This window comes from Hipposideros armiger, unplaced genomic scaffold (genome assembly GCF_001890085.2).
Source record: "Hipposideros armiger isolate ML-2016 unplaced genomic scaffold, ASM189008v1 scaffold_593, whole genome shotgun sequence".
NCBI classification, from domain to species: domain Eukaryota; kingdom Metazoa; phylum Chordata; class Mammalia; order Chiroptera; family Hipposideridae; genus Hipposideros; species Hipposideros armiger.
In genome coordinates this window covers 558774-577685 of record NW_017731943.1, presented here as the reverse complement: position 1 = coordinate 577685, position 18912 = coordinate 558774, and the positions used below count along the sequence as shown (strand labels likewise).

Here is an 18912-nt window from a genome sequence, read left to right as displayed (position 1 = left end):
ACAAGTCAGGACCATCTCTACTTTTGACTCAACGGATTATAAAGTAGAAGGTTCCCACAAGCCCCTCATCAGGTTCTATACTAGCTAGAACTCACAGAACTCAGGAAAGTGCTGTACTTACTATAACTAATTTATTATGAAGGATACAATTCAGAAACAGCCCAGTGGAAGAAGGGGGCAGAGGCCCCTCCATGCTCTCTGGGCATGCCACCCTCCCAGCACCTTGAAATGTTCACCCACCTGGAAGCTCTGCCGCCCCCATAGTTTAAGGGGTTTATGGTTTCATACCACAGACTTGATTGATTAAATCATTGGTGATTAACAATCTCCAGGTCCTCTCCCCTCCCAGGGGGACAAGCGGTAGGACTGAAAGTTCAAACCCTTATCATGCCTTGGTCTTTTTGGTGACTAGCAACCATCCTGAAGCCAAATCTCAGTAATATACAAAAAGACACTCTTATCGCTCTACAAATTCTAATGAATATTTGTTGAAAAAGCATTTATTAAAAATGAAGATTAGTTTTTATACTGTCTCTACTTCCTCGCTTTTTATTCAGTCCTTCAAACAACCACAATTTGGTTTTGATTCCCTAATTGCCCCAGTAAGGTTTCTAGGGCGACCTAATGCCAGGTCTAACATATGGACGTGCTTTATACATCTACACTACATGTCATTACAGATCAATCCTTCTACAAAGAATTATTTCCTTAGTTCCTTAATAACATTAAAGTTCCCCTCTTACTTTCCAGACCTTTCCTTTGCTGAGTTGAGTTCACCACATCCATTTGCTCCTTAATTTTTCATGTCCCAATGCTGCTTTCCTTAGCCCTCTTTTTAATTTATTATCAGTGCTTATTAAACCTGAGAGCAACAGGCTCCTTACAGGTCTAAGTGTTAAGAGGTCTGTGAATTCCCTGAAGTTACATGCAAAACTGAGTGTGTACATAAACATGTATTTTTTTTTCAATAAATATTTATTTAGTGCCTACGGTACACCAGCCACTGTGCTAGGCATTCCATCCATATCCTGCCCAAATACTCTATTTTCAAGAAACTTGACTATACCCTCCTTATAACTCTTTTCTACCTCCAAACCCCTAAGTAATAACTCCTCTATATAATAAACCTCAATAACTTTCAACTGGCTCAATAAATAAACCATATTCTCTACTGTTTTTTCACAGAACCCAATAGAGACTAGGGGGATGTTAAACATACGATGTAAGTCTTTTATAGACATAGGATCACTTTTCCTATCACAAGAATTACAGTACTCTTTGAACTAACCATTTCTATAACTTTAATTCATGATGGAATTATGAATTCTATTCTAAAAATAGAATTCCATTCTATTTAATGGAATTCTTAAGGATAAAGGTCCAACTGACACTCCTTAAAAAAATATAAACAAAAAACTATCCCTGTAGTTCTCCCATTACCCTCTTACAATAAATATTTGTTACCATAAGTCTCTGAAAGAAAACACATAGAATACTGTTTTCTAAAAATTCCCCTAAAATAGAATTTTAATTCTAAAATGAGCAAACTATGTCCTAGCAGTTAAGTGAGTCTACAATACTAAAGAAATTATTCCAACACTACAAAAATGAGTTATAGTCTTTTTCATAAGAATTTGTTAATGTTTATTTTAATCCTATTAACAATTAATGTAGTCAACAAATAATTAGGGAGTTCCTCTCCTATGGCAGGCACTAGAACAAGATATGTCTGGTTCCTCCTTTCATTCTAGGGACACAAAATTTTAAAACTTGAACGTAATTGGGTAAGTGCTTCAAGAGTATGAAATCATATAGTTAGTTAAAAAACCAGGGGTAGGTTTTGTTCATTGGTTGTTTTCATTTTCTTTTTTGTTTTTAATTTTGGTAAAGGGATGGGGAAGGGCTTTGGGGTAGGGTAGTCAAGGAACGCTCTCTAAAGCATGTGAACTTTGAGGGGGATTCTGAGAAATGACATAGTATCATGGGAGCAAGAGTGGGGCAAGGAGGAAAGAACACTCCTAATGGAAGGAATAGCACGTGTCCAGACCTAATACAAGGGGGAACATTTAGGGAATTCAACAAAAGCCAGCATTGCCAGATCATAGAGTGAGGGGAAGAATAGCTTAATATGAAGCTAGAGACATAGGGAGGAACCAGATCATCTTTTTATATAGTACTTAGTTAAAAACACTTTAACATGTTTTCTATTTTGTTCCTCAACAAACTTGTGAAGTAATTATTATTTATTATTCTAAATCTAATTACATCACCCCTCTTTAGAACGCCCACAGAGTAAGGTCCAAGTTAGTTCAATCACCTTGTCTGCTGGTAGTTACATACCTATTCATTCTTTAAGATTCTATATACACTATCATCTAAAAAACCTATACTGAACATACTTCAAAATAGCACTTTCTATAAAACATGATCTATTTGAAACATTTTTTAAAAAGCATTAAAAATAATGCCACATATCTAACATCCAGCTTAAGGGAATATATCCTGACAAGGCTTTTAAAAAGTATGAATTTACAGGTCTTCTCCATTAGACTGTGAACTCCCTGAAGGTAGGAACTGTGTTACTTAATTTGATATATCCAAAATCTAGCACTAAGCACTTAATACTTTTAATATAATGGAATTCTCCAATACAGGTAGAAACAGGTTCACAGTGTGTTAGAGGCCACAAAACCAATAAAAAAATCACTGAATTCAGTTCAACTACAAAGGAAGTCCTCCTTTTCCCATACATGTTTGCACCTTTGTAATACTGGAGAGATTTACTCAACATTAGTCAATGTAACTTTCGGTCCACATGATATCAGGTCATTGTTTTAAACATCCGAAGAAGGCATTCCTTGAACAAATACGCTATTGAAGTCTGCTGTTAAATGCTGGGAATATAAATTTCAATTATAGAAATTTCATACATTAGAAAAACTCAAGACTCTTCTCTCAAGCATGTCTCCCGCTAAAGTTTTTGAGAAGGGAAAAATCTCTTACAGAACTGGTCCAAAGTTTGGCTGCTTCCATATTCAAAGAACACACTCTACCTTACATTAAACCAAGACAGGGAAAGAAGTCCGTCACACTTGGTCACACACCCACAGATAACCAGTTCTTCTCCCCCTCATAAAAGGAATTACTGGTAGAGAATAAAAAGGAAGTCGTGTTGTGAGTAGATGTGTTTGGGGGTGGGGGGTGGGGGGGTGGTACCGGGAAATAATTTAAAAGCCAAGAAATCAGAAACGCAGTTTTGAAGAGGGAACGAAATGCAAAGTGGCGTGCAGGATAATCAGATTTGTTCATGAGTCTTCTACACATTTTTTCTGCACAAAGTTGTAAGCCTTACACAGCACTTTTTTAAAAAGGCCTTACAGGTCCTGTATTTCTTGGCTGCACCTATATCTTGCCTCCTCCGCCCCGCCCAGCAGCTCCAGGTCCTTCCCGCCTCATAATGGAAGCTTCCCTGGGCTGCTGGACTGGAGCGGAGGCAGACTGGTCAGTGCATCGATGAGCACAAGCGGTGGACCGGAACACCGCAGACTACAGTGGGTGGCGGGGCCAAGGAACAGGTCAGGTCAGCCTCAACCTCCACCTTAGCCACCAGCTCAGCTCGCCCAGTTCAGTGAGACATCTAGCGCCGAAAAGAGACGAGAGCATCCAGCTCCTCGAGAGCAGGAGATCTCTCGAACCGTTCCCCAGAGTTTTCGGTCTTTCCGCGCCCACCCCGCCCGCAGTTACCTTCCCAAGTGACATCGTAAAGCTCTGAGACCTTCGCCATCTTCTCAGAACATAGAGGCAGCTGGGTGAGAGGGCGGGGAGACGCGATCACGTGTCCTGTGACCTGGCGGTGGTACATTACGACACTGTTTCTCATTGGCCGAGAGAGAGGAGGGGGCGGGATTCGCCGCGCACGTGTACACGGCTTTGAGGCGGGGCTGTCCCGGAAGGGGGCTGGGCGAGCTGCGCCATGCGTGGCGTGCCGGGATGCAGAGAAGGCACTTGGTGGCGGTTCTCGCGGCTGAATTTGCTTGGGGTGAGGTGTCTGACTGTTTACCATGGCTCTTTTACAAATGTTGGGTTTTTAATGTGCGCCACTTCTGGGTTTTCATTTTTCTCTACGTAGGTGTATTCCTTTTCTTCCCAATCCCTGATCAGCTCCTCGTTCTCGTGGCCTGCTGTAGCGCAGTGTTCTAAGCGAATCACTGGTCCCGCACTTTCCTCCTTCCTCAATGGGATTCGCTTTCCGTGTCCTTTTTAATGTTCCGCTAAACGGATACAGTTCAAAATGTGCGTTAAATCTCCTTGAGGGACTAAGTGGGATTCAGCGTTTGCACATTATGTTCCAGTGACCGAGGGCTTTTTTATGTCACATGAATGTCTTCATAGCAACCCTTATCCTTAGTTAACACTACTCTTGGACCAGTTTCCCTGCCATTCTAGATTTGAAACTCCGTAAGAGCAGCCAAAATGTAAGTGCTTATAAATAAGTGAATTATTAAATAAGTGTACGAATGAGCATACAGCCCCTATACCTCGTTCCTTTTAACCTCACGGGGGAGTCTCCCTCCCACCCTTTCTCACCAGACTGATTTCAGGAACCTTTGGACCTAATCTACTAGAACCACGGAGACGTGCCTGAAGTGGAAGAAAAAAAAAAAAATTGAGTCATAAGCATATATTTAGTGTTTAAAGCAATGAGAACATGAAATTGTAAAAGGGGCATAAGAGAGGAAAGAAGGCTAAAAATTCCTGCATAACAGCCATAGTTAAGGCTTCATGAAAAGAGGCAATCAAGATATGAGAAAGAAAAAAATCTATCCCACAAGCTAAGGGAGTAGAGTTAAAAAAAAAAAGGAACTATCAGTGGCACCTGTGCATTTATAAACTCTGGTTCTGAATGAGCTTCATTCTCTCCAGACTAAAGAGACCTTAAAAAAAAAAAAAACCCTCATTCAAAAAATTAAAAATCTTTTACTCAGAAACTCACATGCCTCAATAAAATAACCTGGTATAATGGTAGGAATAAAAACTCTATCAGAGAGTTGAATCCAGGGTCCACCATTTAGTAGCTGGTTGACTTGCAGCATGGTATCGCTGAGCATCAGAGTTGCTAATATATAAAAAGAAGCTAATTATAGCTATATAAAAAGAGAAGATCTACCTGGAGTACACAAGATTAAAAAAATTATTGCATGACAATCATGGAGGTACCAGTTCTGTGGCTGTAAATACTGTTTATATGCTGATGACTCCCAAATTGACAAATCTAGCAGTCCTGTTTCTCCCCTGAAACCCAGTTCTGCTTTCTTGACATATTTACTTAGATGGCTAATATGCCTCTCAAAGTTAACATATCCCATACTGAACTCTGGAGTCCTGCTACCAAGTCCCCCAACTTGCTCTTCCCTATCAGTTAATGAAACCATTTGCCTGTTTGCACAAACTAAAATTCTAGGAAGTATCCTTGATTCTCTTCTTTGCCAGCTGCGCTATATCCGGTCTTGTCAGGAAATTCTGCATTCCAAAACATTCCTCAAAATCTATTTCCCTTCTAAATCTAAGGGAAATTGCTACTTAGATTGCTACTAAATCTAAGCCACAACCACCTCTTACCTGAATAACTAATAGCCTCCTAAGCTCTTTAGTTTCATTCTTTCTGTATAATATCTATTTTCTATACAGCAGCCCTACTGGTCTTAAAAAAAAAAAATCACAAATGTCCTTTGCCAACAGCTCTCAAATGGCTGACCCTGGCAATATAAACATACCCTAAACACTTTACCATGGTTTACAGGGTTTTACTTTGTCTGGCTCTCTCCTACATCTCTTACTCCATCTACCATTCTCTCATTACTAGACTTCAGCCATTCTCACCTCCTTCAAACATGCCAAACTCCTGTCTGCCTTGGGTCTGACATTTGCCCAGCTGTTCCTTTTCATGGAATGCTCCTTTCCAGATACTTGGCTGTCTTATTTTTGTCATTCATGTCTCAGATTTAAGTGTATCTAGTCATAGAGAGGCCTACCTTGACTATCTAATAAAAAGCCCTAGTTAGTGCCTGTTACATTATTATAAAACTTATCACTATGTGATATATTTTTGTTCACTTACTTAATGTATTTTTCATTTTTTATAAACTCCTTGAGAGTATGTACTTTGTCATTTTTTTTTTCCCCCTACGTCGTCGCCGGCGACTCATGGCAGCCCAACTCCAGGTTGAGCTGTTGTTCAGCATCTTAGCTGTGGAGGGCAGTGTCACTGGCCCTCATATGTGGGATCTGAACCGGGGCCCTCTGGTGTCCCAAGCCAGTTCTTAACCATCGCGCCACTGGGCCGGCCCTGTACTTGTCATTTTAATCTTGGAACATCCAACCTAGAGAAACACCAGGAGCACAGTAAATGTTTGTTGACTGAATGAATGAATTAAATACTCGAAAAATGACAGCTTATATTAGTGATTATTAGGATAATATTTTATAGTGGTACACATGTAACTCTACTGTTTGGTTATAGATAAGATGTTTTTATTTCATATCTGATGATTTCCTAAAAATTATAAGTTTATCGAGTGTGGACAACATGCCCATTTGTTTTATGTCTCCCAGCTCCTTACCACAGTATGTGACATATTTGTGGCATACACATACAAATTAATATTTGTACTAAATTGTTGATTCCCAACATTTTGTTGAATTTTTTTGAAGGAGTGAAAGCCAAAGAAGGTGTCCTTTAAAAACTTACAATGGATATTAACAGTTACAGCTAATTGAGGGAGTAAATATTTTCTAGTCAGTTTAGCTAAATGGCATTGTAACTGTTAAATGCCAGTGTAAGCTATTGTTGTCAGGCAATAAACCATATCTGATACTAGGTTTAAAAAGGTAATTTTCAGAATTTTTGAGCTGGAATCTAGAATAATTTCAGTTCAGACTTAGAAGTTACTTATGATTCTTTAGAACACTATTTTTTAAAGTTTTTTGCTTGCACCATATTAAGGAATACATTTTGCATCATCACACAGTATGCACTCATATATTTATTTTTTTGTTTTTTGTTTTTTTGGTTTTTTTTTAAGCTGAGCCATCCTGCCACCTGTTGGCAGCTCAGCGGCTCCTCAGATCAGGCTGGGAATCAAACCGCTGTTGCTCAGAACTCAAGCTCTTGAGTGAGCTCTTAACCAACTGAGCCACTCGGCCGGCCCTCAACACGTATATTTAAAACCAAAAAACCAAATTTACAAGCTAGCCTTACTATGTGCCTTGTCTTCTATACTTTCTATTCAAATTGTTTCAATTCCATTTTATTTTGTAAAAATGCTAGTTGTGACCCACTAATGGGAAAGTAACCCATACTTTGAAAAACACAAATGAACACCATGTATTTTCTAATCTTAGGCCCTGAAGTGGAACAATTTTCTCAAGTTCTTGATGCTAGTAGGTAACAAACATGGGAAATTTACATGGAAGAGATGAGTTGTTTATTGGGTTGTCGGAAAAGTCATGACGTATGTTTGCAACAGATGGCACTAGTTCATTTTTGGAAGTACAAGAGTCATTTGCATCTATATTATTGCTATGTCATTTGACAGCTGACAGTTCTAGCTTCATTCAAAAAAAACTGAGCAAATGATTTGGTTGAGTTTTGGAGATTTTACAACAAGCTGAAGATGGAAGACCAAATTGCGTTTTTGCCATGTTTTACTTCCATAAAGAAAAGAACGCTCATCAAGCTTGTGAAAAGTTGCATAAGGTTTATAGTGACAGTGCCCTACAAGGACGTCCATGCCAATGATGGGTCACGAAATTCCGTGCTGGTGATTTTGATCTCAATGACGCTCCTCAGTCAGAAAGGCCCACCGAGGTTGATGATGACAAAATAAAGCAATTGATCGAGTCAAACCCACATTACACGACACGAGAGATTGCAGGAACATTGAACATCCATCATTCAAGCGTTCATGACCACCTGAAGAAGCTGGGATACGTAAGCAAGCTCGATATTTGGGTTCCACATGAACTCGAAGTTCATTTGATGGTGCATATAAACATCTGCAACATGCTCATTAAACATGAGGAAAATGATCCTTTTTTGAAGCGACTGATAACTGGTTATGAGAAGTGGATTGTTTACAACAGTGTGGTGCACAAACGGTCTTGGTCCCAACGTGGTGATTCGCCTCAAACACATCAAAAACAGACATTCATTAGAAGAAGCTTATGCCCTCAGCGTGATGGGATTTTACAGGTGTCGTGTTTTTTGAGCTCCTACCAAAGAACCAAACAATTCAAATGTGTACTGTCGGCAATTGGACAGTTTGAATGAATCCATCACCCAGAAATGTCCAGAGCTTGTTAATTGTAAACGAGTTGTGTTCCATTGCGACAACGTGAGACCACACACAAGTTTGATCACCTGTCAAAAATTATTGGAGCTTGGATGGGATGTGTTGCCACACCCACCATACTCACCTGACCTTGCACCGTCAGACTTCCACTTGTTTCGCTCTCTTCAAAACTACGCGGTATAATGTTCAATTCAGATGAGGCTGTAAATCAGTTTTTCGCAAATAAAGACAGATCCTTCTATGAATGAGGAATTATGAAGCTCATTGAAAGATGGCAAAAGGTTATCAAACAAATGGCAATCAATGGAAATCAATGGCAATATGTCATTGATTGATTTTTGTTCTTTATATAAATAAATAACCTTTGAAAAACATAGACAAAATATGTCATGACTTTTCCGACAACCTAATAGATCATAGATGAAAGACGAAATATTTACAGGAAAATATATTTAAGGGAAATTTTGTCACCAACAGTATTCTCTGACATGGGGAAAGTGATTGTCTGTTTATATATTATAACATTTCATATAGCAATAAAACCTGCCTTCCTCAGGTACACTCGGAAAGAAACTGATAAGTCAGTGACAGTATTCTTCTTTATATTATTCTTTAACATTTTATAATGTAATTATAACTATAAATAAAAAGTATCCTCTAGAGATAAAATCATAACCCTTGAAAACATAAACCAATCATCCTTTCTACAAATTACCTTTACAAAATGTTCTCAAAGTTTTACCTCTTACCCTCTCCCTCCTTTGAAAAAAGAAGAGTTTTCATTCATGCTTGTTAAAAATATATAAGGCAGTTTCCCTGATTGAACACTGCCCAATATTGGTGACAAATACCAAGGAAATATCCAACCAGCCAAATATTAGTCTGTGCTGTGTCAGACACCATTGGAAGCTCTATCTCATGTAATAATCTTAAAAGCACAATGAAAAAGGCGCAAGAGGGCTATGGTCTATGATATGGTTTTTTATTTAAAGCTATTTTATGACTTTTATTTTTGTTTTCTACAAGATCATATTTGAGTAGTGAGAATAATAATACATCAGAATGAACTAGGGTCAGAAAGGAATAACTTTGAATAAGTCCACATTGTCTTTGAGATGGGATAAGCCTTGATTATTTATCAAACCAGATTGGCCCACAAAGCACTTTAGAGTGCTTCTCTTTTATGGTCAGGGTTTACTTAATTCAATTTATATCTCCAGACATTATGAAAGACTTAAAGCGACTTCTTAAATTTAATAAACCTTATGGCATTTATAAAATGGACATTATTTAAAGGACAATATAATTGATTTTGTAGTATTCAACATCTTTATCAAATCATTTGTTTAGAATCTACTATCTGCTTTGTTCTGTCTTAATCACAGTAAATTAAAGTATCCCACAATATGTCGCAGTTTATAACCTCTATTTACTTTGACAATTATCCTTCAAAGTAAATTGGTCTCACTACAACTCATAAAAATTACCATAGCTTTTAAATGATGTTATTGTCTCTAGTTAGTGAAGCATAACCATAATTCCTTTGTATTTAAGGGGAAATACTACTTATTTCATCTTCATTCCATGTCAGTAGATTTTCACTGTGACACACTCACATTTGGAAGAAAGTTTTCCTTAGAGTTTTATTTACCAAAAGCCAAATTAACATGGAATTGCTTTAGGAACCTTTTGAACATTGTTTTTTTATTGCATTTTTAAAAGATTATGTAATTTAATATGTTCCCCCAAAACACAAGAGTCTATGCCCCCTTTGCTGACACAACCATAGCATTTACGCACTTCTAGTTTTTCCAAGTTTGCCGTCACTTTACAGTATACATGTTTTAAAATGTGCTAGCCATTTATTTCACATCCAATTATATTATTTTAGAAAGCAAAGGAGAGTCTCTGGGAAACATTTCCAATGAGGTCACTTTGGTCCTTTCACAGTAGAATTCACAAACTGATAATTACCCCTCTGTGCCATAGTTGTAACAGTGGAGAGGAAAGTACATCCAGAAAGAGTACACCCAGAATTTCTCCCACATGGGCAATAAATTAGAGCTATTTCTTTTTTGAGATTTATAACCATACTTGAGTCTACTTTTTCAAGCTGTATTTATTTAATTTCCCCAAAGTGCATATTCTGTTCTGATACACACCTACATCTGTGCATATGTAACAGTCCTTATGCAAAACTGTATTTTTATAAACATCCCTTTTGGGTACCAAACATCCAGGAGTCCCTTTGTACTACAGCTGTGACCCATGGTCTCTGGAGCCCATCTAGACTCCATTTTTTACAATAGAACTATAACTTTACTTGAAAAATGTTCAAAAAAGTATTTATTCACAACAAACTGATAGCATTATGGGTAAACTCATGCAAAAATATACTGAATATTATCTTACACATTTTTATAATTATAAGTTATTCTGTTACAGATGTAATTTTTATTTATTTTTTATTTTTAAATTTTTTTTTTTAATTAGAGTTTCTTGGAGTGACAATGGTTAGTAAAGTTACATAGGTTTCAGGTGTACAATTCTGTAATACATCATCCATATATCACATTGTGTGTTCACCAACCAGAGTCATTTCTCCTTCTATCAGCATATATTTGATCCCTTTTACCCTCTTCTACTACCCTCCCTCCCCCACTTACCCTCTGGTAACCACTAAACTATTGTCTGTGTTTGTGAGTTTTTGTTTCCTTATTTGTTTGTCTTGTTCTTTTGCTGTTTTCAGTTTTATATCCCACATATCAGAGAAATCGTATAGTTCTTGACTTTTTCTGTCTGACTTACTTCGCTTAGCATAATAATCTCAAGATCCTCCATGTTGTCGCAAATGGCACTATTTCATCTTTTCTAATGGCACAATAGTATTTCATTGTGTGTATATACCACATCTTTATTCAATCATCTACCGAAGGACACTGTGTTAACAGTCCCTCTCTTTAGTGGTTTGGTAGCATCACTCTAGCCACAAGTGAGTAAGTTACCCTTTCAGACCTGTAGTTCTGAGGTATCTTACCTGCCACCAGGCCACAAGGTCACTTACTTTACTGGTCATCTTTTTCTTTCTATAGTCATGCTGACTACTCTTGGCAAAAATTGGCTTAAAGGCCAAATAGACACATTGGGCATAAAGTGGCCATCTCATCTTTCAGATCATATGCTTTTTTGCACAGGGGAGGGCTTATTTAGTCAACCCCATGGATTTATTTGGGAAAAAGATTGGTTTCTTGTCAGAATGTCTGTAAGAAAACTCCCTCCCCCTAAATCCATTCCACCAACCCTATCCATCACCACCTCATTCCTGAGCAAGCAGCACAATCTCAAATGCTTTTTTAAAAACTTTATGTGAATAATTTTTAAAATTATATTTAACATTGTTTATCTTAAAAACTGAGGTAAGGAACAATATAGGTGTGCTGCAAAAGCTACCACTTGGTTCAAATTACTGCCACCTCACTACAAAATTTTAGCATTTTAATAACTTGCTTCTGCTCATTATGTTTCTATTATAGATTTTTTTTGCATGTTTTAATAATGGACTTGAACATTTGTCCTGTGGGTGGGGTGGAGGCAGGGACAAGCAGAGGAGGAATGATTTCAGTTGATGTAATTGTTCAAGCAATAGCAAGATTATGGAATATTATACATAACCTCAATCTAATCATGGGAAAACATCAGACAAACCAAAATCGAGGGCCATTCTGCAAAAATAACTGTCCAGTACTCATCAGGGAGCAGCAGTGGCATTATATATTGCTCTTCTAAGCTTTTAAACAAATGCTTAGTCTTAAGCACCCGTTGCCAGATTCTACTGTCATGTATGTGATGGAATTAAGAGCATAGACTTACAGTTATGCAAGAACCTTGAAAGTAGCTTGTATTTAATTCAAATTGTACATACCGTGTCATAGATGGGGCGGGGTGGAGCTCCTTGCAGTCTAGGGAACAGCAATGGATTCTTTGCCAACATACACACATGGCTCTCTTCCATGGAAGTTGCTGGGCTTTAATTCCAGGTTACACAGTCTAGCTATGTAAATTCAGTAATTCGAACAAGTTATTTTAACTTCATGGAACCCTAGCTTCCTCATATTTAAAGTGAGCATAATTGCTGATTATAACAAGAATTAGAAGTAATAAACTTGGAATACCTCACACAGAATCTGGCATATGGCATAACACACAGTGTTATATACCAGTTATTGAGTACTTACTGTCTACCACACACTGTACAAATTGCTCTTTGTAGATTATTTCATTTAATTCTTACACCAACCTCACTTTATAAATAAAGGAACAGTTGAGAGTGGTTAAATGACTTCCCCAAACACACTATGATATACTCCTTCACATAGTAGGTTCTTAGTAAAGAGTAGCTGTGGCATTTTGGTCTTTGGGAAGCAGCTGTTGCAATAGTGTCATGAAAGCAAGAGGTTTATTAGAGGGCACGCCATGCGAAAGATCAAAGGGGGAAGAAGCAGGATAGGATGGGGAAAGCTTTCAGACCACTGTGCTCCTCTGCTACCTGTGAAAGAAAAGAGAGAAGGAAGCATGATTGGACAGAAAGAGCCTCACACTGTGATTTAGATCTGATGAGTTATCAGCCAACTTAATGAGAAAAGCTCCAGAGCAAACATAACCCATCAGAGGAGGCCTACACTGGGCAGAAATGGCCAGTCCTAGGACCCCTACATGTTCAGCCATTGTCCAGAGGCTGCCTAGAAGGGCGTGGCCTCAACTCAAGCTGAGATGAGCCTGAAGGCTCTAATAGTTAGAGGCTGTCAGCTCCCTGTACTCCTTGCAGCTGAATAGCAAGTGAATTTTGAACGGAGAGTCTAACTGCACCTCCGTAGCTGCCCCAGTAGCCGCTGTTATTCTTTCATTCTGGGTATAATCGTTCATTTTTCATGAGGTGGAAGCATGTGTTCTTCTGCAGTACTAGCTAGTTCAGAAGCTATTTAAAATGGAAATTCTATTTCAGCTCCACAGAATGTCTTTTTCTGGTATATGATTAATAGCTCAGCAATAGTTGCCTTGTGTTAAATAAAAGACACAGTAGTATATATATAGCCCACAGAGACTTGACAATTTGCTTGTGTTTTTATGAGACACACGTCAGTCAGTATTTTCTTGGGTTCGGAATTAATGCTACTACCATTGATAAATTACCTGGAACTTCATAGTTCTTTCTTTTTTCCCTCAGATTCTAAATATACCCAAGTAACTTTAAATTTTAACATCCTACCGAGAAAAACAGCATGACTCTGAAAAATGGCTTTCTAAATAGTATTTCTAAAATTCTAGAACTCAAGCTCTCCATGAAGTATTAGAAAATTCCAAAGACATTACACTGAGAATGGCCCTTGATAATTCATTGGGTAAGCTGCCATACTATCATTGATAATTGCTTGTTAATTAATTTAAGCAAGGCCAAATTTTATCAGTACTTTATCCCCCAAAAAGACCCTCACTGCAAACCCTGCTGCTCTTCTCTCTTCTAAATGCCAAGGCAGCCCTAGCTAGCATTTTCCGTGCCGCACAGATGCCCTTTGAGGAAGGACGTTGCAAGTGGTCCATATTCTGGGCTGCCAGATGAATGATATAATGAAATTGGTACCTAATGGAAGGAGGCAGAGTACATCCCAGACTCAGATGAATAGCAAAGTTATTGAAAGATTATACATTTTAAAGAAAGAGTTACAGCAACGGAAGAGGAGTGGTGAACGGAGAAAACTTTGGCTGTCAATTTCAGGGAGCACTTACATGACACACATTGGCTTTGAATCTCAGTACACAAATTCAGGTGTGCAAGGACCAAATTTGCATTTTTATAAAACTCAATTTCTACTTGCGGTACCATTCTTGGAGGAAGACAGAAATTTAATCTCAGTAAGTTGGAATTTGTTCCATACTGCTGCCTCCTTTTTTTCAAGGCCAGTCTGACTTGTGTGTGAAAGCGATATTCAAAATATTTAACAACCCATTGGGCAAGGTCACCAACTGTGGTAGAAGCCTTCAAGATGGTCCCCAGTGATTCTCGCTCCCTGGTTAGTACATCCTATGTAGTCAGTCCCTCCCAGTGAGTAGGGATGACTATAGTGTCAATAGGAAATTTCAGAAATGATGGAGTATGACTTCCGGGCTAAGTCATAAAAGACATTGTACCTTGTGCCTTGCTCTTTCTTAGGTTCCTCATTCAGCTGCCATGTTATGAGGACACTCAAGCGCTTCACAGAGAGGTCCACCTGACGAGGAACTGAAGCCTTCTGCAATGGCCATTGTTAACTTGGGTGTCATGTGAATGAGACATTTTAGGATTGGTCCCCCGGGCTCAGTCAGGACTGTAGACCCAGATGTCTTGATTGCAAGCTCATGAGCCAAAACAGCCCAGCTAAGCCACTCCCAAATCTCTGACCCACAGAATCTGTGAGATAACAAATGTTTATTATTGGTTTAAACTGCCAATTTGGAGAGTAAAATGTCATATAACAATAGGTAACTGATATACCAACCAATATCAAACAGGGTACAGACACTGGCTTTAGTGATGTTTCAGCATGCTGGAGGGTCCTCTGCTATTTCAGGCATTAATCCTTTAGTTTGGGGTGAGTGGGTGATTCTGAGTAAATAAATGGCTCTTTATCAATGAGAGCCAAGTACTTTGATAATATAGAAACAAGTACAGCCATACCAGTTACATAGCAGTTATGCTTCTGTGGCCTCGAGGCATTGGGAAGCCCACCTGGTCTTCCAGTTGGCAGTATTTGTCCATGTTTCGCTCCACAAGCACCTCCCGTGACCCTCCTGACTACTTTTGGATCACGTGGGAATTCAAGGTTCCCCTCCAGCCATACCTTCCAGCCTTTTATTTTCCTGGGTGCTCTTACCTCCTTGAGACTCTGACTGGACATAGGGCATCTTTCCCTGGGAGCCACCAAACTCTGCTTTTATCAACTCCCCTTGATTCTCCTCTTCCTCTCCTCCTGCCCCCGTTTCCCAGCCCTGCGAGAGGAATATTTCAGTCTCGGGAGATCCCCGCAAATCCTCAGTGCTTTATTCCTTAGGCATTGTCATGGTGTCGTACTTGTGATTTATCCAGAGGCACCTGTGTATCTCCCCTTTTTTTTAGTTAGGTAACATTTATTGAGCCTTCAGTTGAACAGGAAAGACACTGTGTCACCCTCACAGCACATTCCCATTAGTATTTGAGACCACAGAAGGTGGCTGGGAGCTCTGAGAGCAGCGCCGGCCCGGGTCTTGCTTTCAGAGGCAGTGGAGGGGCATCCAGGATGCACATAGCACGTTAGGAGGCCGACCCCTCACCCAGCCCTCGTGCAGGACCATGTATTCTCTTGGATGGGTTTTGAAAACTGAAACCAAAGAGATGAGGTTTCTGCCTTCCCACTTTTCGCCCTCTGAGACAGTGATTTGGTCTGGAGGAGAGTGAGGCAAATTCCACTCTCAGAGAGAATATCACTTTTTGCCTCAAAAATGTTATCCCACTACCATCTCAAGAGAAATTAATATCTGCTCACTAAAGAACTGTCGTGTTGGCTGGGACATGATTGTTTCATCAAAATTCTAATTATAGTCATTTGTTCTAACTCCATGATGACAAAGCAACCCTTTGGTTTGCTTTTCCAAGTACCTAGATACCTTAAAGGAGATACTTTGCTCACCAGGACATTATACCCTACTCATATTTTTTATTGCTTTCCTGGAGAAATCCTTGCCTGGCTACCCTAGATGGGGGCTAGGGACCCTGCTCATATGCTTCAGTATTCCATGGCTTTCTTCTCCCTGAAAGCACTTATTCCATTGTATTATTATCATTACTTATTTGTGTCTATCACTAGATTCTCAGCTCTATTCGAAAGCTGCGTCATGTTCATGATCTGTCACCAGCGACTCAGTAAGTATCTGTGGAAAGTCAGAAGCTCTATTAGGTCAGTGCTCACCAATTTGGGGCTTTAAGAACCAGTAAAATTTCAAGGAAAAAGGTGGGGGGACCAATATAACATGTCAACTTTTTATCTTGCTAAGTGAGGACGTTAAAAGTAACAACTACAATTTAGCTTCACATCATTTCATCTTAAAATTGCTATTTTAACACCAAAGAAGTTAAGGGATTCACTAAAAATCAGCCCCTGGAAAGAAGTTTAAATTTAACTTCTTTACCAGAGGCCAGTGACAACTTCTATGAATTGACACCACATGGCATACACATTTGAGAACTGCTGATAACTTCTTAAATCCCTTCCTACTCTCAGATAAGTTAAAGCAATTTGAAATGGTAACTCATCTATTTTCAAGATGGTAATGTATAGATTTTTTTTTTTAAAGAAACACTCCCAAATAGCTAAAACTTGTTTCCTATCCTTATTGTCTAGGTCTTTAAGGAAAAAAAAGTCACTGAGCATCTTGGCACATGGTTCTCAGCTGGGACCTATTACCCTCTTCAAGATTTTTTGCTCCTTCCCAGTAAATCTCTGAAGAAGTGAACATATTAGAAAGTGAGAACTACTGTAATTTTGTTTATTTTTAAAACATGTTTGGTAGAGGGCTGCTCCACTCTGATCTAAGAAGAAAAATAAAATTAAAGTTGAAGTATCTCATGACGCAAAGTATTTCTGGCAAATTTCTTTTGGATATAGCTCTTGTCTCATAAATTCAGCAAAATTCATTTTGGTTAAAATTATACACGAAGGAGAATCAATGTATTATTAGTGTTTCATTTGACAAATCACAAAACTTATCGATCTCGTTGACAAAAATAGAGGATATATAAAGTGCATTTTCATTGGACCTGGAGCAGAAGGTACTGTTATCTCTGCCAATAGGTGTGGTACCAACAAATGGAAAAGACAATAAAGAAAACAGAAGCAGTGTTTCTATTTTAAATTTCACTGATTTTGAAGACCCGTGGGATAAACTCTAGCAGGCTTTGGGAAAGCAGAGCCATTAAAGTTAGGAGATGGAAAAGATGAAATCAATGATGATGTAATCTAGACCCTTGATAAAGGAGCCTCCCTTTCGGATCCCGCCTGGGTGCTCTGTCTGTTGTAAAGCTTCAGGCTGGGCGCGATTTCTGAATCTGACATACGCCTTCACAAATCTGTGCTTTCTTCTTGTTTTTAAATTTTTATGTTGTGTTGTGTTGTAACTTCCTTGCTGTTCTTAGGAAGAAAACTAAAGGAGGCCTTGATATTCTAGTTGTAGTCCATTTTTTTTTTTTACAGTAGTAACACTGAAAGCAAAAGCATATTATTTTCTGTTATAAAATAATTTTGCAGGTAAATTTCAGAGCTGAAGTCCAGCCTCTCAATAAAATAGCAGATCAAGCAATATCCATAGGCAGGAACAAAAATTAGAAATCTCGCGAATTACAGATGTCTCTACACTGTAAACTCTCAAAAGGAATTATCTTTTGTTTACACAGTGTATTTTGCTTCATCAGCATTCTTTGAAAATAAGAGTCTAATACATTTAACTCTGGTTTGAAATACACAACATGTAAAATCAATTTTGTGAAAAGTAATCTATTTTAATGCATTGGTTGCCCCAATTATGATACTGCCTAATATGTTAATTTAAGGAATAATTAATTTAGTAGCCCAAAATGGTATTTAGGATTATTATCATTAATCCAGTCTGATTCATTATGAGTATAGGGCATAAGAGGTCAGATTTCCACTGTATATTTTAAAAATGTAAACTAGTCTTGAAGGTTTTTATGTAGTTCATAAGTAGCTAATAACACCTTTAACCATTAATTTTGAACAAAACTTTTCCGATTCTAAACATTCTAGGAAATGAAAAACAAAATAAAATAATGTTTATAATCATTTTTTGAGAAATGTTAATGATAACAGCTAAATATTTTTTTAACTATCAGGAGCTAAATTTGGTTTATCACTTATAAAAATAGTTATAGCAGGCAGCATAATATCAATGAGTAAATACTTTAGTGTCAACACAGACAAGATTATCAACCTGAGCTGCATGCTAAGCACAATTAACTGGAAAACAAAAGTTCAACCAGAGTACACTGATGTGATTTTGAGCGTTCTCTCAAGTTTCAGATCACAGTCACTTAAGAGTAGTTACTAACTTAAAGACGCAGTTTTTTAAATAAGAAAACAAAGAATTTTTTTATTTGAGGAAGAAGAAGTATGTATTACTCAATAAAATATAAAAACTTTTTGCTGAAAGATTCTGGTAATTGAGCTTTTGAAATATTGTATAATATCTTTGAATTACCAGTGGACAAACGGATGAGGAGACAGTTGTTTTTGAAAAACTTGTCACTCAGGAATAGACACCCAAATGCAATCATAGACATACAAATAATAATCTGAATAAATATATGACATAAATATAAGAACATGCCATTTCTCGGGGTTACTGCCAAAAAAAAAACTTCATTGATTTAGTTGGGTTTTTTTTTTCAATTGCAGCTAATATTCTAAAACAGTGATATTCCCTGGAATTCTAAAACTTTGCCTTGGTTTCTGGATATACCAGTTATTAATAATATGAC

General features: G+C 38.1%; 1 protein-coding gene and 1 long non-coding RNA gene across 4 annotated transcripts in view; one reads left to right on the top strand and one right to left on the bottom strand.

The window, feature by feature from the left end:
• Positions 1-3826, bottom strand: part of EMC2 (ER membrane protein complex subunit 2) — a 44895-nt gene extending 41069 nt beyond the window's left edge. Inside the window, exon 1 of one of the 2 annotated variants that reach the window (XM_019624575.1) lies at positions 3745-3826. In XM_019624575.1, the coding sequence (XP_019480120.1) occupies positions 3745-3784 (40 nt within the window). In that variant the 5' untranslated portion in view covers positions 3785-3826. The remainder of the gene's footprint in view (positions 1-3744) is intronic. The other variant, XM_019624576.1, reaches the window with a different exon arrangement.
• A 117-nt stretch (positions 3827-3943) lies between these two features.
• LOC109371832 (uncharacterized) lies at positions 3944-16990 on the top strand. Of its 2 annotated transcripts, none has more exons than XR_002121934.1 (3): positions 3944-4039; positions 16229-16284; positions 16763-16990. It is a non-coding gene; the product is annotated as an uncharacterized LOC109371832 (long non-coding RNA). The 2 variants fall into 2 exon arrangements; XR_002121935.1 differs by having other exon boundaries at positions 14560-16284.
• Positions 16991-18912: the final 1922 nt, after the last annotated feature.